We start from the raw sequence: 26,813 nt of genomic DNA, 5'->3' as shown, positions 1-26,813 counted from the left end.
AAGTGCTGCCCGGCCAGAGCCCGCACCTCACACGCCCTCCCACACCCCGACCCCCTGCCCCAGCCCTGAGCCCCCTCCTGAACTCCAAACCCCTTGACCCCAGCCCAGAGCCGCCTCCTGCACCCCCTCCCGCACCCCAACCCCCTGCCCGAGCCTGGTGAAAGTGAGGGTGAGGGGGTGGAGTGAGCAGGCAGGCAGGGCCTCAGAGAAGGGGCAGGGAAGGGGTGTTCAGTTTTGTGTTATTAGAAAGTTGGGACCCCTAACTAAGGGCAAGTCTATACAGCAAGTTAGTGCATGGCAAGCTAGGGTGTAAATCTATAGTGCTCTGGCGTGCCGCACACTAACTGTCCATGTGGACCCTGCAGCTGCACACTAAAAGTTCCCTAGTACGCTTTGAACAGGATCTGTTTATTTAAAATTCTGGGTTTTTTTTAATAGTATTGGGTTATTATATTTCCTACAATATTTTAAAACAGGATTTGCTTTCTGAAAATAGCTTGCCAGCTTTGCTATGGCTTTCAATAGGACTTTGCATCTGGGTAGCTTTCACTTTCTGTTTAAAAACTGAATAAAATAAATATAGATTTCATGCCTATAATTTAGCTTTTTTAAATTAAAAAACAACCCAAAGAGTGACTTGGGACCTGGGGGCTGGTTTTGTACACATTGTGGTGGTGACCACCAATCGTTAGAATTATATGAAATAACACAGAAGGTATGTGGAAAAAACTAAAAAGCTAAGTAATTTGTTCTTGGGGAGAGTATGAGATGACATATCTTATAATAGAAATTATTACATTGCTCTACTGTGAACTACAGAGATTACTTTAAAAAGCCAATTGCTTTGACATCAAAAAGTGAGATCCATTTATCCCAACATACAAGTTCTAAGTATTATTATGTGACAATTAGAAGTTTCTGGGGATGTTATTCAAATAGGTTCAACTACAATCCTGACTCAATGTCTAAAAATTCATGCACTTTTACTCCTATAGTAGCTAGCTGTTTCAGTAAAATTTCAAATATTTTTGTAGCATACCTTTGCACTAGAATTTTTTATTTTAATGTCTTGAAACTTAGGCTTGTTGGATCCAAGCTCCTATAGTAAAAATAAGATGAGCTGCATGGCATAAACAAATTTATTTTCATCGTAATGCTTTGAACTCTGATCTTGGAAACATTTATGCATGTGAGTGATTTTACACATCTGAGTAGTCCCATTGAATTCAATAGAACTATTCACATTTGCCCTGTTATTCACATAAGTGTTTGCAGGATAGAGTCTTAGATAACTAATTACAAACTCTTCAATATGTATCAAACAACTTAGGCTTGTTGGATCCAAGCTCCTATAGTAAAAATAAGATGAGCTGCATGGCATAAACAAATTTATTTTCATCGTAATGCTTTGAACTCTGATCTTGGAAACATTTATGCATGTGAGTGATTTTACACATCTGAGTAGTCCCATTGAATTCAATAGAACTATTCACATTTGCCCTGTTATTCACATAAGTGTTTGCAGGATAGAGTCTTAGATAACTAATTACAAACTCTTCAATATGTATCAAACAAATAATCTCTATGGCTTTTTTTCATAAATCATTGAAGAAGAAGAATGGCCAACACTCGCTGGCATCTTTAAAAAAAAAAAATCACATCTATACCATAATCAAATTCTATCACTTCATGGATGATTACATGGTGAAGTTACTACTAAGAAATATGACCTTTTAGTAGAATTAACTAAGTAATTAGATAATTTAGTTTACAGTTGGCCTGATGCCTGTTACACCAGTTTTACATCAATAGAGTTCAATGAGCCACTGATTTCAATGGAGTTACATTGCCAGTAGGTGTAACAGAGTGGCGATACAGGCCAAGTATCTACTCCCGTGTAAACTATCCTAAGTAAAAAAAATTACTTGGCATCTACTTTCTCCTTTGTAAATGAAAGTACAATGTGGGACAAATTTCCGTCTATTCTTGTAGACTTTTTTATGGACGTGTGCTCTTCTGGCTGACACAGAGCTGAGTTTTGAAGTCTCTTTCCACTGAGAAAGTTTTTTCTTCCTTGTACTTCTGCACAAAACTAAACTGGATAAAGCATTAGAAAATAAGAAGGGAACAATCCTGCAGTGGAAGCAGATCTACAGGATGACCTAATTGTTTTTTACCCCTCTAATTTGTAGGAATATGTTCTACTCCTGAGGGCATTCTGCGCCAAAAAAATAAAAATTGTAGGCCAAAAAATAATTCTGCGCACAATATTGTACAATTCTGCGAATTTTATTTGTCAAATAAATGTGGAGGCTCCAGCATGGCATTGGGGAGCACAGGGCACTAGCTGCACAGAGGTGGGAGATCACTGTGCAGCTCCCGCCTGGGACACAGACTCAGCGATGAGGCTGCGTCCAACCCTGACACAGCGCAAGGACCGGGCCTGCCCCAGAAACACCCCAGAGCCCTGCTCCTCCATGCCAGGTGCACGAGGTGTGAGCAGGCAGGCTCAGCAAGGCAGGATCCAAATGTGGAGGGGCTTAGTGTGGGGAGATCCAGGTGTGAGTTGAGAGGGTTCTGTGTTGGGCAATCTGGGTGCAGGTGGCTCAGTGGGGATTCAGGTGTGGGGGGTTCTGGGCGCGGGGGGCTCTGGGTGCAACAGTAATAGAATTCTGCAGGGGGTGTCCAGATGAAGGTGGTTGGGGCTCATTGGGGGGAGGGTTTGGTTTGGCAGGGATAAAGCTCGGCAGGGGGGTCTTGGTGTGGGGGTCTCAGTGGGGGGCGGGGGACGTCCAGATGCTGGGGAAGTGGGGCTCAGTGGGGCAGGGATCCAGGTGCAGCTGGTTGGGGCTTGGTAGGGTGGGGATCCAGGTGCGGGTGGCTTGTCAGGGTGGTCCAGGTGCAGGGGGAGTGGGGCTCATCGGGGGTGGGTGAGGCTCGGCGGGAGGGTCTGCGTATGAGGGGGTCTGGATGCATGGGGGTTGGGTGGATGGGGGAGCAGCTCCCTGTATAGTGATCCCTCCCCCTGCAGCTGAAGAGCGATAGGTGCAGGAAGTACGGGGGAGTTTGCAGAGCTTCCTATAGCCGGGGGAGAAATCTGGGGGTGGGTCTGACACAGCCGCAAATGTCATGCTGGGAAGAGGAAGTCCCATTCTTCCCAGCCCAGCCAGGACTAGCCGCTGTGCCGAGCACAGGGTAGGAGCCACCAGCCGGGTCTTCCACAGTCTCACTCCCTGCCCCAGAGTGATTTACCTCTCTGCCAACTGCCCTGGGCACCCGAAACATACTGCTGGGAGGGTCTCATGACCGCTCTTGTGGTTTCCCTTTGCTTCTGCATCAGAAAGTCATTTTTCTGTGGGGAAGCAAAGAAATCTGCAGGGGACATAAATTCTGCACATGCATGCGCAGTGGCACAGAATTCCCCCAGGAATAATGTACATTCTAGAATACTGATAATTAAGCTAGTAAGCTCATCAACTGTTGCATGCATGACCCCAAACTCATAATTATCAGGTACAGGAAGGATGAACTGATATACATGCATACATACACACAATACATATAAATTTATTTTTAAATGCCCTATTCTAAACATTGCAGGTCTTTTCTACCACGTCTTGTACTTATCCTTGTATCCCATACACTTCTTTCAAGTGGTATACAATTTTAAACTGATCTTACCTGATAAAAAGTCAGGATAACAATTGACAATGGTTGTTCCAGGCCTTATCCAACTGACTGGAATCTCTTTAGGTTTGGTACTGCCTACCACCACCACATCTGCCTGATGAAGCTAAAAACCAGACAAACAAAAATATTCTAAAATTAGGAATATATCATGCAGTGTAGACCTAACATTCAGACCCAATTTATACTTATCTTCTCACAGTATCCACAAGTGAATGCAAAAGATCCAGACTACAGGCCTGATTCTTACATTACTGAGGATCAGGAATAACTCAGTTGAAATCAATATGTACATTCTGGTGTAAAGTCAGGAAAATGAGATCACAATCAGGGCCTATATCATATGCAGATGATATCTTGAAAAACCCACTGTACTTGAAAATGCTGTGCAACAGGACATTTTTGAGGGACTTCTGTTTTGTGGAAGATGTGGGTTGAAAGAATGTGATAACATTTGATTAGAAATGAGGTCAAGAAACTAAACATTCAAAATTACTACAGTTTGTTGAACAACTATCTGAACATCTCAATCATGGGCAAAACTACACACTGCTCAAAGCTGTGACAGTGGGAAAACAAAAAAACACACACTCAAGTCACATTAGTTGGAAGGCAACATGAGAGCTGATCAGCTGACCTACATTCATCAATGGCTTCAAAAAAATTCCTATTAAAATATTTTTCCCCTTTAACTCATGTTTACCAAAAGAAGCCCCTGATTTTATCTGGCTCTGTGGAGTCAAGGACAATACAGAGCATGACATTGCCCTTCTAGTAACAAATAAAGGCATAAGCCAGGGGTGGCCAACCTGAGCCTGAGAAGGAACCAGAATTTAGCAATGTACATTGCCAAAGAGCCACAGTAATACGTCAGCAGCCCCTCATGAGCTCCCCCCAGCCCCTGCTCCCAGCCGCCTCCCACCCACCGGCAGCCCCGCTGATCAACGCCTACCCCCTCCCCTCCCGATCAGCTGTTTCGTGGCATGCAGGAGGATCTGGGGGAGAAGAGGGAGGAGCAAGGGCATGGCAAGGCTCAGGGGAGGGGGTGGGAAGGGTTGGAGTGGGGGCAGGGCCTATGGCAGAGCAGTGAGCACCCCCCGGCACATTGGAAAGTTGGCGCCTGTAGCTCCAGCCCCGGAGTCGGTGCCTATACAAGGAGCCACATATTAACTTCTGAAGAGCCACATCTGGCTCCGGAGCCCTGGCATAAGCTGTTGTTTCCTCCCTACTCCCTACCTCCAACAGAGCACTGTAACAGTTACAGGAATCTACACAAGATAAGGAATAATACGTACCCTAAATTATAAGAAGAGACACAGACATATACAAAGGTACACAAAATGGAAAGACAGGCCTTGCATTGCATCAAGGCTGAATGCAGAAATTGTTTCTAGCCAGTAGAGATTTTGGAAATAATTAAAGATGTGTCAATAGATGCTAAGCATCACAAACTCTGCAAGCCTCACTACAAACTGACTTAAGCCTGGCTAGTATCCCTGCCTCTTTTTGGCCAAATCAGGTGTGATGCAATCTTAAAGAAATTCCTGCCAAGAAATAACAATTAAAAATTCCATCAGAACAGCAGTTTTGGGCCCTGTTCAATGGCAAGGAAAGGGGAAGGTGGATCTGGTGGAAATGGGAGAAATCTAAAAGCGCTGTCATCTGAACAGAGAATGGAAAAAAAAAGGGGGGGTGGGGAGGAAGGGGTTTCTCAGGCATTGGAATAAGGCTGCAAGGCAAGGGGTGTATGAGAGAGTTACTAACAGGACAACTGGAGGATATACCAAGCTGATTCAGACTGAAATCAGCTACAGTAACTCCTTGCTTAAAATTGTAGTTATGTTCATGAAAAACAGTACTTTAAGCGAAACCATGTTAAGCGAATCCAATTTCCCTATAAGAATAAAAGGGGGGGTCAGGAGGGGTTAGGTTTCAGGGAAATTTTTTTCGCCAAACAAAAGGCATTATATACAGTATAAGTTTTAAATAATTATAAACAAACAATTTAATACTGTACTCACCAATGATGATTGTGAAGCTTGATTGAGGCACGGGTATAGCGGGGTTGGGGGCTTGCCCCGCTCCACCTGCCCAGCACTCCTACCGGGGAGCGGGTTCGGGGGCTTGCCCGCTCCCCAGCTGGAATGCCAGGCAGGGAGAATGGGGGAAGCCCCTGCACCCCGACCCCGTTCCCCAGCTGGAATGCCAGGCGGGCGAAGCGGGGCAAGCCAAACAACCTTATAACGGAACATTACGCGTTCAACAGGCAGCCTCCTTTCTAGAGTGATCAGGGTCCCCAAGGCTTCCAGCTCAGTTTTGTATTATCATAGTTAAAATCACATGTACCGGTGTCACTGTAAATTGTATTCCAGCCATACTTTTTTTTTTGTATTACTAATATTACAATTATTTTCAATGGCATTAGGAAATTTCTTACATTTATATATTGTCTCTCACCCTGTCAGATCCTAAAACTCTCAGCAACTTAAATTCATGTGAATCACTTCACGTACCACTAACTACACCCATCTTTTCTAAACACAAGTGTTGTGTAAAGCAGCAGCCATTTAACAGTGCATAGCACCACTAAACAAACAGCTAAGGCAGCAAGTGAAGAAGAATACTTTTCTCTAATTAAAAGAACATGGAATTTAAGTATACAAAATACATTTATTCAAAACAGAATGTGGCCAGGTCAGAACAGGTTAACATCCACGCTTTTGAGAAATATCTTCGATAAGCACAGGTAGTTTTTATGATGAACATTGAGACAGCCATAGGGCATCAGACTTGTGGTTCATCCAGTCCAGTATCCTGTCTCTGACAGTGGCCAGTAACAGAAGCTCCATAGGAAGATATGAAAAACCTCACAGTAGATGAGGAATAATCTGCCCCCAATGAAGGTCTCACCCTAGCCTTTGGGAGTTAGCTATTGCCTTAAACCCAGAAGTACAAGGCTTTACATCCCTTCTAAAATCTTTTATCATGAGCTACTGTAACACTGGATAGTCTTGTTATTCATACAAATGCCCAAATCCTTTGAATCTTCCTAAATTAATTGGCTTCAGGGACATCCTGTAGCAATTAGTTCCACAGTCTAATCACTGACTGTATGAAAATATTTTTTTCATATTAGGATTGAATTTGCTGCCTTTCAATCATTGGCTGTCCCCTTGTTCTTGTACTGTGAAACAGGGAGAAAAACACTCAACCTACTTTCCCTATATCATTCACTATTTTATATATTTTTATCTTGTCTCCTCTTACTCACCTATTTTCTAGGGTGAACAATTGCTATCTATTCATGTGAGAGTTCCTCTGTCCCTTTAATCATTCTCGTTGCTCTCCTCAGAATCCCCACTAATTCTGCAATATCCTTTTGGAAGTGGGTTGATCAGTATTGTACTCAGTATTCCAGATGATGATGAACCACTGTATTATAGAAAACCATTATACTATTTTCTGTATTATCTTCTATTCTATTCATCCTAACATTTGGTTTGCTTTTTTGACTGCAGATGAAATCATAGTCCAAAGAGTTATACATGCAGAAAATACCTTATTCTTAACTTTGAACTCGATTTAGATTTGGCTTTTACAGTTACCTTAGCTGAACTTAGAATGCACTTCTATTTTTTTTTTAAATAGTTTTGATGTATTTTTTTGAGCATGTTAAAAAAACATAAATATGATTAACTAATATTTGTTTTACAGAACTTATTTAGTATAATCCTATTTATTCAAGACATAAAAGAAAACCAGAAATTAAAAATTATCAAGGGCACCAACACAATGTTATTAGACTCTATTGCGTTTTGGTTTTAATTATTCATTCTTGCATGGAACTCTCTTGTGAGGGAAAGGAAATGAATATCCTGATCCCCAATCTTTGTGAGATATTGTTCAACACGGGAAGTCAATCTCACGTGTTAAATTTCATGCAGGATTTAGAACATGATTGCTTTCTTTGGACGAGAGAGCAAGTTGCTTTCATGAATTTGAACCTTGTTCTCGTCTCAAACGCTAATCAATAGCACACCTGACCTTCATTCTAGGATATTAAGATTCACCTAATTAGAGACCCTTAGCTCATGCATGGCTACTGCTAGAATACGTATTTGTCAAATTCAATGTTGATTTAATCTGAGCTTATTTTTTGTACACTGGAGCTGGTTTTTGGCTTTGTTTATATTGTTCGTTTTCTTAGTATTTCAAACTGCATCTCAATAATAAATGCAGTAAAATTCTGAGAAAGACACCTTCTTCTTCTGAGACTCCTCGTGATCCCTCCCTTATTGGAATAGACAACAGACATGTCTGCTCTACGTTGCAAGTGAAAGACAATAAGTGTATACTTTTGGGCTATTCAATGTCTTCCTACGGCTAAAATGCGTGTGTTAGCAATAAGTTAAATATCTACTTCCCTTAGTTTCATAATCTTAGCAACTGTTGAGGTCATTTAGATACATTTTGGTTGATAAGAATTTCAATGAGAAAAGTTTTAGTTTGCATTGTGTAATATTGTATTCTCATATTAAATCTTGGATCATGGACCTGTAACCATGAATCAGTTAAGGACTGGTACAAGTTTACCAAATTAGGGACTCAATGGTTCAAGAAAACTGAGGTACCACACAGGCCCTTTGTATTACTATCTGCTCTTTCCTGGGTACTGGTACTTTTTTTATCTCTACAAACTGATCTATACATATCACTGTATGCAGATAGACTCTTTGGACACATACCCACCAAGAGGCTTGTAAAGACTTACAGCTTCACTTACAAGACTTTTCATTTCACAAGCAGTTTAGAAGTACTTTGACTATGATAGTGAGTGCTTACACCCTAAGAAATAATTTCTGTTTTGGTGCAGAAAATAGTGGGTCCTGTGAGTTACAGGAACCCAATCTTTTCCACATCAGAACAAAGATTAATACTGTAGCTGTTATAATTCAAGTATAATTCAAACACAGGTATAATTCAGATATGTAGTGTCAGCTAGTATACACCATATAACAAGGACTGTACATTTGTATAGTGCTTAGCACTGAGGCTTCAAATTGGTTGAGACCGCTACATGTGATCTCAACAAATGATAATTCCGAAGAACCCTCATCCAACACATCTGATCAATTCTGATATATGCAATTATAAGGTTGAAAAACAATTGACATAACCAACTGTTCTCATCTCTATGACTACAGATCATAACACCGCATAACTATCTTAACAAGAGTAACATAATATTTCTGTAGCCAATGCTAACAGCAGGTTGGATGGCCAAAATTGTATATATCTGTAAATATATCACAAAAACAGCTGGCCTTTTTTTTTATTTTATTTTTTACGGTTACCTCATATATAACGAACCACTTTCCAGCAGGTGATTTATAACATCTGCATAAACCTCCCCTGCTAATTTACCTTCCCCCATTTTTAAAAGAAAGAAAATGAACGAAAAACCACATATTATAAGTTCAATTACACTAAGAGAAATAATGTTTTTTCCTTGCAAGGGTTTTAAAACAAATTCATAAAAGAAAACCAACAACTGAAGCATACAAAATATTCTATAGCCATAGCCTTTGTCAGTGCTACAATGACAATGTTTTTTTTTAATCAATTTCCTATAAACTTGGCTGATGGATTGACCAAGGAGAGTTACAGAAGTATGCACAAACCCCATCAGGCCATTTCAGTTTCACTTCACACAGGATGATTTTTTTTGCCATAACCCATTTTTTTCCATTGCTTATAAATCACTCAAAAAAAGCTCAGAGGCATGCAGAGGGCTAATCTCCTAAATCAGAAATAAATCAGACTTTCAAGATGGAAAAGATCTATTAAATCATCAAGTCTATCCCCCTGCAAGTGCATTATATAGTCCCCAGACAGAGGATGCATCAGATGTAAAACAGATTTAAAATTTTTATTAAAGTTAATGTTTAAAGTCAAATTTACACAAGTTAAAAGGGAAGGTACTGTACATCTGGGGTCAGGCTTGCTGCTACACTTCATTTTAGCCAAAAGGACGAGAAAGATATTGACAAACGGTCATATGCAGTCATTGAATAACCAAGTATATATTGTAAAATGGGTAAAATAACATTCTGTTATCAGATCACACTGGAAAGAATGACAAATGTCACATGAAATAATCCATAACACAATAAGCAATATTTTAAGGACAGGTAAAGATCTTCATAGGCTGATTCTCAAGTAGAATCTTGCACTCTCACTGGAAAATCTTTTCAACTGGGAAGACATGTTCCAATAAATAATTTGAAACCTTACCTCATAACAAAATATGACTCTCTCCAATAAGATTTAAGTAGAAGCAGATTAAGTACCACCACCCATTCCCAAGACAAAAGACTAAATGTTAAAATAACAGTAACAATACAGATAGGGCAAGCTAAACATTTAATGGTAATGATATGGAGTAACTGTATATTCCAGATAATTGAAAACCTATTTTGCCGTAAGGGTTGCATAAATATTTCATTTCCTTGATTTCTACAAAAGCCATTTTTAAACCATATGATCAAAGACAAAATATAATTCTTTTTTTTTTTTTTTTTTTTTTTTTTTAACTGAAATGTAAATGGGCATAATGAAGATATGGGTTTTCTAGGTCTGATGTAGGACTATTTCAGTTTTAATAACGGCAGAGGGGAAGGAGAAGCAGATATGGAATTCCTGTAGCCACGTTCAGTGGAAATAAATATACAAAATCTGATTTAAACAAACAAAAAAAAGTAATCATTTAAAACCCTGTGGCTATTGCAGGTCTAATGTTTTAAATTTTATCTGGACTTCACCGAGGTAGTAAATTTTCATTTTTTTTCACCAAGGCATACTCTCCTTACCTTTTTCCAGTTGCACCTACACAATGAATACAAGTTATTTTTGACAAATGGCATTGTTCTGATTTTGGGGGAGGGGGGGGAGGGAGGAGGATGAAAGATATACAAACACATGCTTGCTGGAGGGAGGGAAGAAGTTTTCACTGATTTCAGAGAACATTAAAAACCAGTGGTCCCCACTTTAACACCATTAGGATTTGTAGCATATGTGTTTAAGAGCTGAACTGACTAATTAAGTGTTCAAACACAACAACAACAAAGTCATTATTTTTCACCAAAAGAAAGGGATAAAAACAAGCCATGATAATAGGGAACAATGCTATTCTCACAGAGTGTTTAGCTCTTCAAAATACACTCATTGCAAATACAGTGCTTCAACTCAGTACATTCTAAGCATTAGTTAGCAGTAGCGATGGCCCCCTCCCCATCTGTTGTGATATTTTTTGTCAGTGACCCTAGGAACGTCGTCCTAACATTCTTCATCACATCTGAAACAAGCACAAGTTTCTATTATTCTGGTTACATCCATAATGGAAACATACAGCCTCTAACGGGGACGACGACAGGATAGTGGCACTGAAAAAGAAAGCAGGCAGAGACCATTTTTCCAGTAAGATTCCCTCCATTTATTTCCAACCTCAACTCCCACCATTGACGAGGCCTAGCTCAGATGGTCTGATCTCAGCTCATTCTGGAGCATGTCAGTGTTGCTTAATGGGTGGTGGGGGAGGGAGAAAAAAAGGGTAGGGGGAAGGCTAATGGGAGGTGCTCCATATCCCACAGATGCTTACATGCTACCTCTACTGTATTTCCAGGTCCTACCAGCATGCAGAGCAAGGCACTAAAACTCAGATCACTACATTTGCCCCTCTTTGCTTCTGCTGTCTTTACTCTTTGGCTTTTAGAATGCCTGATTAAATTTAAGATTCAAGAAACAGCAATGACCATGTAAGAATTTGAATGTCTTGAAAACACATACACAGTAGAACAGTATCTAACAAAGCATTATCAGTAGAAATTCCTGTATAATCTTTTTTTTCCTGCTGTGCTCTAGACAGCTGTTCCATTTATGTCTCATGCTCTTTTATGCTTGCTTGGGTCTGACACCATAGAGTCCCACCCAGCCCACAAACCCTGGTTCTTGTGAGATTTGAAAGAACAGTCCACAGCTGGCTCAACAAAGACAGCTAAATAGGCTGAAACTCCAGGATGAGTTTCAGCAAAGATAACAGGGCTGCTTAGAGGCCAAAGAGAGGGAAGGAGGCACCCAAATCAAACCTTAAATAAAACCTACATTTGGTTGAAAATGTGAACTAGAGTTCAGATGGGTTTTACCCATCTTTTATTATGTTGACACATAAGTGGGTCTGTGTGTGTCTAAAATTCTTTACAGTAAATATGAACACAAGGCAAGGACTTTTAAAATAGACACAACATGGGTCATGTTCAAAAAATAATTGAAGAAACGGTCTTAGTAAATTTTCTCATGAGTGCTAAATATTATTCATGTTTTGGCAAAATAATTATCTGTGTTTTTCATTAGAAGACAATAGTTTTCCACCAACTGGATTACCTAATCTCGGTAGAAAATTAATATATCATATAGCAATTAAATACATTACATTTTCCCTTTTATCATTTGTAAACAGTGGAACAGATTATTGGCTTTTAAAGTAACAAAATTAGTTGTTCCTTAAAATTATGTCATTAAATCTTCTCCGTATGCCAAATGCACTCTGAAGGGTCAGTGTCTGCAAGAGCTTTCTATATAAGTATTAACAGAATGATAATAGATTATCTTAATTTATCTAAAGGCTTGAATATTTCTTAGTTCATAATAATCCCATTTTACATACAACATAAATGGAAATAGAACAGTATCTCTTTACAGCAGTTGGACATGATTGTGCTAGAGTTTTCTGAAATATTGGAATTGTCCATTTATAACTATTTGAAAATCCAGGGGTTGTTAAGAATCAGGTCATAATGCAGCTGTGACAAGAAAATTATTTTTATAATAGCTAAAATCAAGCTAACTCAATTCTAATGCAGAAATGTAGTTGCCTGTTCACTGCACCAAAATCAAAGGAAATAAAGAGGAGGAAAATAAAAGGCTGAATTGTTTACACAACCTTTAATTATAATATAAAAATCAGGAATGTTAAAGCTGTCCCTTTATTTCTGGTATGCTGAGAGGGGCAGGAAAAGATTTGCTTTACAAAAAAATTAAAATAAATAAATCTAAAATGCAGCTGGTAAGTCAAGCTTAGGGCCATGCCAGCCTTTAATGTTTTCTATTTTAAGAAGCCTATTTAAAAGGCACTGATCATCACGGTGTCTAGAACATGAGTTTTCACGTGACACACAATGGTTTGCATGTTTCAAGCACTTTCCTCTTTTTCTACCCTGGTTAATTCTTGTAACCAAGCACTTTATTGCCATTTATGAGCATTCTGCTTTCACTGTACAATTAAAGTAAACTTTACCAGAGTGCTTATTTTGCTGGGGATGCAGGAAACAATTTTAAGGATCAGAAGGACAATATGAAAGTTAGTCTGTAGAGGCAGACAATGCAACTGGGAATTAATCAGCTAACTGCCATTTGTTCCTTTAGAAATCTCCTGGGTAATGTTTAAGGTAACGAAGGCAACATTTAAGTATTTGTGACCTTTGTAATGGCCCTGTGAATGACAAATGTTCATTGAAATTAATTAACCAGCTTAAAGTACACACCAACTCCCCAATTTCTTTCCAAAATGTTCCGGCAAAAGAAACAGGGCCTGATCCAAAGCCCATTAAAATGCAAGGGAGTTTTTCAGTCCACAATATTGAACTTTGGATCAGGCCCCAATGACTAAAATATCTATTAGCAAATTAACATGAATGAGGAAAACAGTTATTTGAACTCCTTCCTTTTTAAACGATAAACTAGCAGAGCTCCACCTTGAGTTAAATGTCTGATTAATTCCTAGCTCATGCTACAATTAATGTAAAAAAATGGTAAACCTGAGATTCATGCTTCAGTGAAATGGCCATATTAACTTGGTCTGGAAAACTGATGTATAAAATAAACACTTATCACAGTTGTCACTAAAATAGTTTACATTAATTTGCCTTGCCATGGTACATACCACAAAGCAAACCTGCTTGGTCTACCACAGCAAACCTCTGTTAAATGCCACAATAATATATTCAAATATAGATATATATGTACAGAAGTCAGGAAATTCAAAGTATGATTGCATTATTTAATGTTTTGCTTTTCTCTCTGTTGTGTTAACTTTAATGAATATTTACTGGAGGGACAGGGGTAGAACCCTCATCAATAAGCAAAATACATTGTACCAAATTTTCACAAAACATATGTCAGGCCTTTCAGCATGCAAAGAAAACAGAAACCAACAAGTCCACATCCTCAAATATACCCATAGTTATTATAATGTGACACTATAAATATGGGACCATCAATGCTCGATGATGGCAAGCAAGAAACCTTGTGTTTAGTTCCTGGGCTCCCTTGGGACATGACAAAGGTGAAGATCTCTGGATACGCAATAGGGCAGAGTAACAAGCTATAAGCAACAAGCTTACACAACAACATGACTAAGTTTATTAGAACTGGGAGGGTTACTGCTCAGGTGCCATGGTAGTCCAGGCTTGCAGCTGAGGTAAGCGAAGACAAGTTTTCCCCAGAGCCCCACTGATTAGACCTCCAGACAAACTGGAAACTCCTTTGGAGACAAAAGTTAAAATGAACCAAAGAAGACTGGCATGTAAAACCTCAAACCTCATCCTGCCTGGCCCTTGAATTCTGTTTCCTAACAATGATCTGCTAGGACAGGTAAGTCACAGAAAATGCCAGAAAGCTGAGCATGGTTATGGGCTGACAGCCAGAGCCAGAGACCAAATGTGAAATAATAGCAGCTGTGAAATTGACAAGAACGTCAATTTCACAGCTGATAGGCTCCCTGTTGTGAAACTGAGCCCCAACCCACTCTGACTGGCAGCCCCAAGGCGGAGGGGCTCTAGCTGTGAGCCCCAAGTGGCTGTCAGTGCCCCACACTCCAGCTGTCAGTGCCTCACAATGCCCCACTTCAGCTGGTGCAAGCACTCATTGTGAGGACACACACAACTGGCAGAAGGAGTGTATTATGGACACCGACAGCCGATGTAATTACTGCAGTGGCTGTAAGTCGACCTAGTTTTGTAGTGTAGACAAGCCCTTACTATAATTAGTAAGGACCCCTCCACATGAGTAAAACACATCCTTCTTTTCTAGTTACCATTGCAGTACATGGTCATAAAACACAGAGACAGACAGACATGATTAAAGAATGAAATTAAAAAACTAGATTTAAATTAAAAACTATGGAAACTTCTTTCCACAGCTGAAAGAAGTGTATACTTTTAAAAATGTTGTCCATCACTTAAAACAAAAGTAAGATAGCCCTAACAGTGATATCATCAACTGTAAAAACACTGATTTGCCAAAGAAGAAATTTCTAAATACCACACCTGTTCAACTTAAATTCAAAGTATATTTCCCTTTTTTCATTCTAGCCTTGAATCCAAAACAAATATTCTACATTAAATTTTTGAATTGGCTGCCACCTTGTGGTATTCTCTATGGAACATCAGATTAGGTTTATTCACTGTAAATTGCCCAATACATGTAAGAACTAGATACAGAGTGTGGAACAACATACACTTTTCTCTAGCGTTTATTATTATTTGTAATACAGTAGAACCTAGAGACTCTAGGATTGTCCCTTTGCTAACCGTTTTGTAAAAAAGAATTAAAAACACGTATAAATTTCAAAGGAACATTTCATAACAAGTCCTGCATACTCTTAGGCTTGGTCTACACTGGCGGGGTAGAAATTGATTTAAGTTACGCAACCTCAGCTACGTCAACAACGTAGCTGAAGTCGACATATTTAGATCTACTTACTGCAGTATCTTCACTGCGGTAAGTCAACTGCTGATGCTCCCCCGTCAACTCCTCCTGCGCCTCTTGCTCCGGTGGAGTGCTGGAGTCAACAGGAGAGCGCTCAGCGGTCGATTTATCGCGTCTTCACTAGACACGATAAATTGACAACTGCTGGATCGATTGCTCCGGAGGTAAGTGTAGACATGCCCAGAGACTTCAATCAACCCTTTTCCATTGTCCCTCAGTGCTAGAAAGAGTTCTGCTACTCTCTGTCCTAATACGGGAAGCACTTGTGAATTTCTTTAGGTCATAAATTATATAACAGTACCCTCATGCAAGTGGTCCTATTGGTATGGCAGAGAGAAGTGGGTGTCTCTTTCTAGCACTGTGGAAAAGGGTTGATTGAAGTACATGAGTGCATAAAACTTGTTTTAAATTGTGTGTGAGACCATACACTTGTGTGAACACCAGTGTATGGCTTGCAATCTAAAAAAGTTCACAAGTGGTTCTATACATAATATTCCGAAGCAGGGCTCTTAACGTCTCACTGAGCTAAGGCTTTTGAGTGAGCAGGGGAAGGAAAATTATGAGTGCTGTAACAGTCCCAGCAATGGAACAGTGAGCCTGCTCATGAATTATATAGCTTGAGATTCGTACTGCCACCCAATATTATAATATTGAAGCACATTCCACACAAAATAGATTGACAGAGAGGTCCCTACTGAACTTCATGAAGCATCTGGCTCTTCTCTCTTTATGGGTTATAAATAGCTCTGCTTGGGACAGTTTTAACGTATCTCCTCTATATGTTTATTATACAGCCAGCTTCCTTCAGTTACCATCTCTTCTGCTTCCACCCCCAATCATCATCATCATCAGGCCCCTCCTCCAACCCTTCCTTCAATCAGGAAATAAAGTCAAATTCTGAGAGAAATCTGAGGTCAAAGCATACACAAACTGATTTTTTCCTCATTATTAATTATCAAAAGGAACTGGAGATTTAAAAAATTGTGGGAGGATGAGAATGACATGCAAGAGCAACCCTTTAGATACTACATAAAACAGTTATACATATGCTTACAACACATTTTTCTTCATCTCATCCAATTACGATATTGCTTTTAAAAAGAGCTTCACCACTTACAGTTAAAAAGGGGCAAAAGTCAGTAGCACAATTCTGAAGTTATTCTTGAGTTGTTAGTTCACAACAGTGTTTTCTGATAGGTTGCTATTACTGTATCTGTGAAATTATACCATTAAATATCCTCCCTCCCCCAAACCTATGCTGAAGCATAAAAATCTCATGAATTGTAACAATTTGCACTAGTTAAAATATTCTAGTGGCAGAGGGTATCTCAAAGTTTTGAATGAACCCAAGCCGTCTTAAATTATTTACTTCCTTTTGTAAAGTGTCAGAATCATCCTACAATGTTAGAAAACGTTAAAAAGACTGCAGAGTTGCCGAGTGGATTCTTATGATTTGACATTAGAAAATATTTACCTTGCTCTGAAGTTGCTGTGTTTTCCACTGACAGCTCATAGTCATGGCACCTTTTCTCTGAAGCAGGCACTGCAAAGAGGCTTCCAGAGGCCCACAAGTTTCCACTAGTAACACCTTCTTTCCATCTACAGTTTTAACTGCTTGACAAGAAAAGCCATCAGTCACTTAAGCTGTCTATTGTAGTAAAAGACATTCAATACTAAATTTCACTGGAGCATGGAGCTAGCCCACAGATGTCCACGTAAGTGGACTTTCTGCCATTTGCCTTACTAAGAGACAAGGTTTTTAATTACAAGAAGCCCTATAAAAGGGCTCCATGTGCTAGTAAACTTCTGATCATTGCAATGTTGAAAATGCCATACACTTGTCTCTGGAAGAACTAACACAAAGGTAGTTTCCAATTTGTTTATGTGAAAAGTGACAATCTTACCCTAATTAGTGTGAAGGTTCAGTACATATTGCTGAATTAAATGGAATCTGGGTTTGTTTGCATATAATCCTTTAATTTATCCAGTTGTAACAAGGTACTTCACCATTTTATTTAAAATTCGCCTACTTTTAAAGGACAATTGCTTCCAAAATTCAGAAGCACAATGGGATAAAAGTCTATTTTTGAATGATTGTTGTAATTGATTTAAGCCAGTACATTGATAGTATCTTTATAAAAGATGTAAAAAACCCCAAATTTTTGGTTGTTTACAGGTAAAGTCATCTGCAATTTCAATGTTACCAAATATACAATGTAGTCCAAAACAAAAGATCCATTCATTAATAATCTACAGGAAAATTTTGATTTATCCAAATTTTTGTGTAATCCAAAATTCATCTCCGAACTCCTAGGTAAAATCTGTGTCAATTCTGTTTTTATAAAAGTTTCAGGTATTTCTGGAGACCTTATAAAATGGGTTTGCCTATAGCAGCATCCAAGCCAATAAAACGTGAGTCTATAGACAAAGGCCACAGTACTACTCCTAGAAACAGATCTGCAGTTCTGAATTCAGATCTTGCTGAGATTCTCCATCAAAGAGAAGGAAGCAAGGACCTGTTATTTCAAATGTAAAATTAAGCAAGAAAAACTGTGAGGCTGTGTCTGTACATAGTAAGAAGCAAAACAAAAAGTTTTGCTTTACAGTTCATCTCTATGTCTATAAAACGTATGTGTTCCCGTAGAGCTGTGACGGTCCCTGGGACCACGGTCTTCATTTTACTTATATACATATATATATATATATATAAAAAGAAAACAAAAACCAAGTCAAACAGGTGTTTGCAGGGTTTATTTATTTTAACGTGTTACCATGGTTTTGCAGGAGGCAAATCCACTACAGTGCAGTGAGTTTACATGTTTATTTTGTGCATATCAGAAAAAAGCATGAAGAAATACAGAACAAGACTAATGTATGACAAAAACTGGAAAAAAAAATACCAGGGAAAGATTTCATTACCAAGGATCTTATACAGGAATCTCACAAATCATCAGGAATACAAAACCTTGTACTTGGCAATATTAGAAATAGAATCACGCAAGATTGTCTTACCTAGTTTTTCAAGAAGCTCCATCACAGCGCTGGCAGTGGGAGAAACTGAACAGTTGTAAGTATCTCCACGCACCAACCGTCCCAGGTTTACATCTGATACTCTATAAAGGAAAAACATGGAGACATATAGAACAGAATGTGTGTGTGAGATATATTTTAATTAGAGCTTGCCCTGTGGGTTACATCCTATGTGTTAAAATACAGACTGGATGGCTCATAGAACTAGCAATAGTATATGGTTACTAGATTATTTTAATCTCTAAACTCCTATATCCAGCACTACCCCCAAGAGTTTAGATTTCAAACAACATAGAACTGTCAAGATAGATGAAAGAAGGGGAACAAGGGCTAGAAGAAATAAAATGAGTGCAAGACAATTTGTGACACGTTCAAGTAGAATATGAGGTAAAGAAGGAGGGAGGAAAAACAGAAAGAGGAGCATCTGTCAGAGGCGGGTGGAAAGCTACATAAAAGCAGTGGGGAGTTTAGAGAGGGTTGGAAGTACTCAGGATATCTGACACACAGGAAGGAATGTTATTCCAGAAGGTTGGAGCAGTGTGAGAAAAGGCAAGAGTGAGAGGAAGAGACAAAAGGAACAAAATGGTAGGGCAGCCCAGGTCTGTTGCTGTAATTTAGACAGGACCCTATGACTGTTTAAGTTACGCCAGGGCCTTTCCAGCCCTTGGAGCAGTTCAGGATAGACTGGGAGGGTGCAAATGTGACTTAAAACTACCTTAGACCCATGCCCCCTTTAGAGATTCAGCCAAGACTCTCACCCTGGAGCTTTCTTTAAAAATGCTGTCAATGAAATTAATAAGAACGACAACCACGGCAGACTGGTGGATGAATGAAGAGAATAAAATAGGAATATGGTTTTTGTTGCCTTTATGTAACTACTTCTCAGGCTTACAGTTAACAAAGATTAAAGCACAATACTATCAACATGACTTAAGCAGACACTGTTTGCTTGATTTTATAATCTTTTGTCCACACTTAATGACAGTTAAACACGGTGACTGAGGAATCTATTAGTGAAAAGCAATGGGGAAAATAGATTTTAGAGCCATAAAACTTGTATCTGCTCTGGCTACCTCTCACTACTTAGCTTACCCATCCACATCCTTCTCTGGTTTTACTGCATTTAATATTTTGCTGCTGTATGCATTTTCAGAGAGGTGAAGGGCAACGCCATGAACCGTAGGATCTTCATTGAGTCTCAAGATTTCACCAACAATCTAGGAAGTTAATAAAACGCTTTAGAAGACAGGATAAAGTCAGAAGTAGAACATTATGAAATAAAAATGGATTGTAGCTGTAAAATAATACTTATAACACATGGCATTTGTCATCTGTCTAGTTCTCTCATGCTTTAGCAGAAAGAGAAGCATGCAGCAAATCTGTGGTGTATACACACAAAGCTTAGTGAGTAGTAAGTACATGAACAATTATCCCCATATATGGAGTTGCAGGGGTATAACTGAAGGAATTTGTCCCTAACATTGCTGAAATGATGATCAACAGATAAATGTATGTAAAGAGACCTGTTCCATTGTGAAGGAAAAGGGAAGAGAGCTTAATTATGATATTTAAAGGGCAAGGACACAGAATAAGACCCTGCAAAAACAATTTCCATTAGCCATATTAAAACCAAAACCAAAACTAACTAAAATTCAGAACCATCCAGATGTTTACATGGTTAAAACTGTGTAACAGTGTGATTTTGTTGTAACCTTTGTCCTACCTCCCATTTTCCCCCAACTCTACCTCCCCATTTGTTTATCATTCTCATTTGTTACATCAAAATCACCTCCTGCACTAGATATCAGTGCACGTATTCCTATGCACTCTACCCATATTTAAAAACCAAACACGCAAAGTTCCAAAAACAAGTGTTTTTAGTAAGACCACCAAAATAAACGTAAACACTTGTTTTTGGAACTTTGCGTATTTGTTTTTTAAATATGGGTAGAGTGAAGACGTGATAAACTAGAAACAAAAGAAAAAAATAGATATTTTAAAAGGGAAAAAAATTCCCAGAAGAATTAAAATGACTGAATGTAAAGTTTGATTTAACAACCAATTGAACGTTTTTGTGCTCAGCTGGTGCAAATGTTGTTCTTCACCAAACAAACGATAACCTCTGTATATAGGAATACATGCACTGATATCTAGTGCAGGAGGTGATTTTGATGTAACAAAATGACACTCAGAGAAAAGGTTTTATCTTCCCTTATTATGAAGTGTTTAACTTAATAATCTAAACCAGCCAAATAACAGACAAGTGATACAGCCACATATCCTTAAACGGCACGAGAAGCACAAAGTTGGGCCCTAAACCAAAACTAGAGGCCCAACTACTTCCAGACTTTTTAAGTGTTTATAAAATTTCAATACTGACCTAGATCTGGTTGTAACAATACTTTAGACAAAACCACTCCCAATCCAGATTTGAATTTTGTGTCTGAGTCCATCTCTAATAAAATATCACACCTGATCCATTGTGATACATTCCATTTTCCCATGGCTTCAAAAATTAAAACTTACACTGTAAACAAATTCTATATATTCCCTTTTGAAAAAAGTTAACTAGCACACACTTCTGTGTATCTTTGTGCATCACAGAATCAAAGAAAATTTACTACAAAGTTATGTAATTTTACATTTATTTCAGCTCATATTTATAATGGAAAGTGAGGCTAGCGCTAAGTAAGAGCTTGTGAAGACTACCTTGAAAATAAATTTTAAATAGCTTTAAAAAAACATTTAAATTGTATGTACATGTAAAAGAAACTCTTGAGTGCACAGAGTCCTCACAGACCTCACCCTCACTCAGTCAGTAGATCCACATTCTATTCCAGACTCTGCAATGAACCTGCTGTGTGACACTAGCCAAGTCATTTAACCTCTCTGTGAGTCAGTTTTTCCATTTGTGAAATGGAGATAATGATACTAGCTGGTCTTTCTAAAGCAGATGCAAGTTCTAATGAAGAAAAGCATTATACGAGTGCTAACTTTTATTAATAATTATTAACACTTAGTCATTTTGACATGCTTAATACCATTCCATATGACTATCCTACACTTCTAATTTTTTTACTTCTACTTTGCACTTTATAAGCATATTTCATTCAAGACTCTCAAAGCCTATAGTCAGATAAGCTTCTCAGCATTTCTGTGAGCCAAGCCTATATTATCCCCAGTTCACAGATGGGAAAATGAGGCAGAGAGACTAAGTGATTTTCCCAAGGTTACCCAGGACATTTACAGCTGACCCAGGAAGAGACACACACATTTTCCAATTTCTAGTTTGATGCTTCAGTCAGAAGACAATTTGAAGTGGAGCGTGACAGTGCTGTGGTACTAGATGAACTTGCGTGAAGGACGTGGGGCTGATCTGTAATAATTTACAAATCCTGTATGTGACGGGGCTAGTGAGACAGTTAGTGGGACAGTATGGCTACATTGGGTTACTGGAATGTTTACTGGATGCACGTTGGATTAATTTAATAGTAGAGCTGTTAAGAAACTAGCCAGAAGACAACACAATGGCTTCCAATAAGCAACCTCCCAGTAAGTGTGACAGGAATCATTGGGAGACAATGCCTGAGCTTTTAGCTGGGACTATTTCCAGGCTCCAGCCATAGTTACAAACACACGTGACAGACTGATGCACAGTCTGCTGGAGGATCTGAAAAAGCAAAATCTGCCTGACCTTCTACCCCAGAGGTAGAGCCCTAGGGTAAGATGGACATGTTGTAGGCCTTCTGTTGTGTAAAATCCTTTTTCTCTTATGTTATGCTCTGTTATTTTTTAATTAATTTGGCCCTTTCACAATGTTAGTAAGGGTTTCTGTATTTAATACATACAGGCCCAAATCCTGACCTCAGTTACATTAGTTCAGTGCCTCTGACATAACTCTGTAACCAAAGTGAGAATTTGGTCCCCTCAATGTTACTATTAACAAATGAAGGAATTTATTACGGCTATTTTTAACATTATCTCTGGCGGTGATATAAACAGCCAGTTACAAACATATTTAAAATAATTCTAAAAATAATATATTCCGTTTAGAAGTTTCTCTGGCTAAAACCTGGTCTAATACAGTGAAGGAGTATGTGTATTCTGGAGAGCATGGAGGGAACAGTAACTGCATTAGACAAATATCAAGTTAGGGTCCCAACTGTGAAAACTCTCTGTATGTAGAATTTCCACTGACTTCAACAGAAGTTCCACACATGGAGTGTTTGCAAGATTATACCCATGATGCACTCTGTTCTTATGGTTAAGGTACTAAACTGATAACCAGGGGATCCAAGTTCTGTTTTCTGCTCTGACACTCTCTCTCTCTATATATATGTATGTATGTATGGGTATAATATTTGCCTACCTACACAGGACTGCTACGAGTATACATTTATGTAATGTCTGCGAAGTGCTCAGAGGATTCAATGATGATGAATGCCATAAATATAATTTTAAACATTTCCATTTGGTGTTATAATTCAAGTATAAAGAAAAAGATTCCCACAAAGTGCTACAGTTACCTCATCTTCACTGCTACCCTGAGGGAGGCAAATGTGAATAACGTGCAGACCAATCTGCCAAGAGAAAACAAATATTTTAAGTTACTACAACAATCAGAGGGCTCACAATTAAAATCAACCACATCTCCTAATCCTCACCTCTTTGGCAAAGTTCTGGTTTACTTCTTGCACCAAATCTTCATCACTCACCTTAAAGGGACCAAAAAAAAAAAGGCAGAATGTAAGTAATCTAAGGACAGAATTTAGCACCAAAGATTATATAGGATTATATTTTAAGAAAAATTGTGTGTACTCTGATACATAGATCTACAGAAAGAAGGTGGAGTGCAAACATTTCTCTTTCCAAGGTGCTGGAACTAGGGATGTTGCCGCACCCCCTGGCCTGAAGCAGTTTCCATCATATACAGGGTTTACAGTTTGGTTCAATGGCTCTCAGCAACCCCACTATAAAAATTGTTCCAGCACCCCTATCTCTTTCAGTAGTGAAAGGAGGTTAAAGCTGCCCAGTCTATAGGAATCTGACAGAAGGCCAGCTTGGAATATTTATCTTGGCTTGGTATGTTGAAATACATATCTTAAAGATAAGAGCTGGATGTTTTCCCTACTTTAAGCAAATTTGTTTAGTTAAAAAAGGCGCCAGTCCAACAATACTTGAAAGTGAAGTTATTTTTGCATCCCTATAACAGGTAAAGCACAGTTAATAGCAATAAAAGCATTTTCTACACTTCCCCCAAAATATGCCACAACTCAAGTCTTTTTCACCTCTACTGAATGTGATGTGAACCACAATCTACTGGGAACTGGACTAAAGTCACCAACTCTTTCCACAGACTCCAACAGAAATTTATCTTATGGTAACTGTTTTTAGCACCTATTGATCTGGGACAGATTTGAACCAATGACTTAGAAGTAAAAGGACCTGCATCCCACCACTATCCTTCTAGCTGTCTAGTCCCTGTAATTTTTGCATTTTAATAACTCAGTACAATGGATTATTACACATCTTCCCAGTCTGGAAGCCTTAGACACCTAAAGAGAGTTATCCCATGACTTTCTGTGGAAACCAGCTATACACCACTAAGAATGTTTGTATATTTCAAAGACAGCAGCTCTTTAAGACTTGGCAATAAAGCCAGCTGTTGATCACTCATGAGCTGCTCAAATAGCAGAACTTGTTCCTACTTTTAAAAGTTATCAATAAAACTTTGTACGTATATAGATTTATTATTAGATCTCATTCCACAGCTTATAAGAAGCTAACTAGGAAACACCAATCAGTACAAGTGCCCTTCTATTAAAGTCTTTTCTGCTACTCTACTGATAGTACATAGAAAATTATTTTTTTAAATGTTTCAAAATGAAAATAATAAGAAACAATCCTTTAGTTAAATATACAAACAAATAAATACTTTACCTGTACAATGGCAAGTGTCGGCTTAAATGTAGGGTGTCCTTTCTGCAATGATGCCAGGACTTTCTTTGAACTCTGAATGATTTCTCTGCAACACAACAGTAACATAGTATCAATGTTTGTTACACATTTCCCTGTTACACCATTACCAGAAAGCGGTTGGCATTAATTTCCCATACTATTTTAGTGACAGAATTCAGAACTACTGAATAAATATTTAAGCATGTTCAATGGTTTTCATTTTCAAAGCAATGTGTATATATTAATAAATACAGTAACATTTGGCAGCTAAGTATAGCAAAACTGAAGTAGCAAATCCAGCCACAATACCTTCATTATTTAACTTGCATTTACCATTGCTCCGACATGCCCAGTCCTTTAGATTCTGCCCCTCTAATTATTCCACAAGGCTTGGAAAATCCACTCAACAGTGAACAGGATACTTTAATAGTTAGAGGGGAGTGGTAACACTGACATACACACTTTCTGCATAGTTTGTTTCATTTCAACTATCCCTAAAACCTGGGGGTGGGAATGATTTTCAAATGTGATCCAAACAAGTAATATCTTCCTGAGACTGCAGATAGCTCCAGTAGCTCTAGAGCTGTCTATAGCTTCCCCAAGCAGCCACAAAGTAACTTGCTAAGATTAGACTAAGTTTCAATGCTGCTATTCACTGCCTGTGAGCAGCACTGAAACAAATGGAGCCTTGTCCAATTCACTGCTGTTTTAATGGGGAAACAAATCAATCAATCAATCAAAAATTAAGGAAATAAAACACATAAGCTTGTAATGAAAAAAATAAAACACAAGAACATTACAAACTTTGAAGTCTACATGTAAAAAAATCACAGGCGTCATAGGAACATTGAAGGAATACAACTTAAAACTGAGCTTGTAAAAACAAGCTCTAAAAACCCCCAGAGAGCAACAGAAGTTTCCCACCTCTCTGCAGGGTTTGAAAGACAAGCAGTGCAACACTAAGAATCTGAAAGTGAAACTGATTACAAACAAAAGCTTCAATGATTCTTATTCTCCAGGCTGAAGGAAATATGAGTAATAAACAAAGGGCAGAAGCAGAGAAGTACATTTCATCTTTTAAATTCTTTCACGTTTACTAACCTACGGTATTACTAAAACACAGTAAAGGAATCAATTCACAGCCTCTGATGTAGAATGTTAATGCACGGTGGATTTTTAATACATAATTTCATACTGTAATTTAATACATAATTGACTTCATGGAGAGCAGCATTTGGTTTTACTCTTTATGTTGTTACACAGAACCCATGAAGTACGTGCAACGTGGCAGCGTTAGCTGTACTCGGGGAGCCCCTCACTTAGTTTTCCCTTTCCTGATATCAGGGCACGTTGGTTTGTAACAAGGAAGTTTACGTGCACATGAGTGTTGTGCTGGAGTAATACGCGAGGCGAGGGGAGCAACGGGAGCCCGCAGAGCTTGCCATGCCCAAGGGATACTACAAAGTGACTCCCCCAGGAGAGGTGGCGCAGGCCAGTATCCCGCTGAGGCGCGAGGCCGGAAAGGAAAGCAGAACCTCCCGGGGGAGGGGGTGGGTGGCAGCACCCGCCTCTGCCCCAACTCCGCCAAGCTCTTACATCAGACGCAGCGGGGCGCAGGCTGCCTGGGCCCCCACGTGGAGCTGTGGCCCGGCGCTAAGCGGGAAGAGCTGCGCGGCCGCCGCGAGGTACCAGCCGGGGGGCAGAAAAGACCCTGCGGCACCTCCACGTCCCTCCCCTCCCGCAACAGCTCCCCGCCCAGCCGCAGCCCCCGGGACACTTGGCTGCGCTGGCTCCGCTTACCCGGCAGCCGAGCCCCGCGCGCCGCCAGCCTGTTGCTTCTCCCAGCGGCCCCAGGTACTGGCCGTGCCCCGGCGGGGCGCGGTCCCCTTCCTCCCCGCTAGCGGGGCGGCGGCTCCCCGGCTTAGGCGACAGAGCGCGGAGAACCTCATGCTGCGGCGGCGGCTGGAGCTGTGCGGCGTCCGGGGGCCGGGCTGGGCCGAGCCGGCTCAGGGCCAGGGGGAGGGACGCAGCGCAGCAGCTCCGGCGGAGGGTGAAGCAGGAGCCGCTAGGGGCGCCCAGGGTTGGCAGCTAGTTCCGCCGCAAAGGCAGAGCGGGCCCGGCTGGGCGGGTTCCCGTGGCGGCTCGGCCAGACTCCGCCTGCAGCATTGGCCCCTAGCTAGAGTCTGTCGAGCCTGCCTTGCAACGCTGCGCTCAGCCTCGGGGAAAGCCAGGGCCCCCTTCCAGCCTCACAGGAATCAGGGAGCCTGGCGTCAGCAGGGAGCCTTCGGCAGCCAGGGCCTAGGACCCAGAGGCCT

General features: G+C 39.8%; 1 protein-coding gene across 1 annotated transcript in view; it reads right to left on the bottom strand.

The window, feature by feature from the left end:
• Nucleotides 1-26,447, bottom strand: part of MTHFD1L (methylenetetrahydrofolate dehydrogenase (NADP+ dependent) 1 like) — a 213,350-nt gene extending 186,903 nt beyond the window's left edge. The window contains exons 1-8 of the mRNA XM_065400405.1: nt 26,299-26,447; nt 24,481-24,565; nt 23,205-23,255; nt 23,067-23,120; nt 19,633-19,757; nt 18,523-18,623; nt 16,985-17,124; nt 3,682-3,793 (exon numbers count right to left, since the gene is read on the bottom strand). Of these exons, the coding sequence (XP_065256477.1) occupies nt 3,682-3,793; nt 16,985-17,124; nt 18,523-18,623; nt 19,633-19,757; nt 23,067-23,120; nt 23,205-23,255; nt 24,481-24,565; nt 26,299-26,447 (817 nt within the window). The remainder of the gene's footprint in view (nt 1-3,681; nt 3,794-16,984; nt 17,125-18,522; nt 18,624-19,632; nt 19,758-23,066; nt 23,121-23,204; nt 23,256-24,480; nt 24,566-26,298) is intronic.
• Nucleotides 26,448-26,813: the final 366 nt, after the last annotated feature.

This window comes from Emys orbicularis, chromosome 3 (genome assembly GCF_028017835.1).
Source record: "Emys orbicularis isolate rEmyOrb1 chromosome 3, rEmyOrb1.hap1, whole genome shotgun sequence".
Classification (NCBI taxonomy): domain Eukaryota; kingdom Metazoa; phylum Chordata; order Testudines; family Emydidae; genus Emys; species Emys orbicularis.
This window is presented reverse-complemented; position numbering and strand designations above follow the sequence as displayed.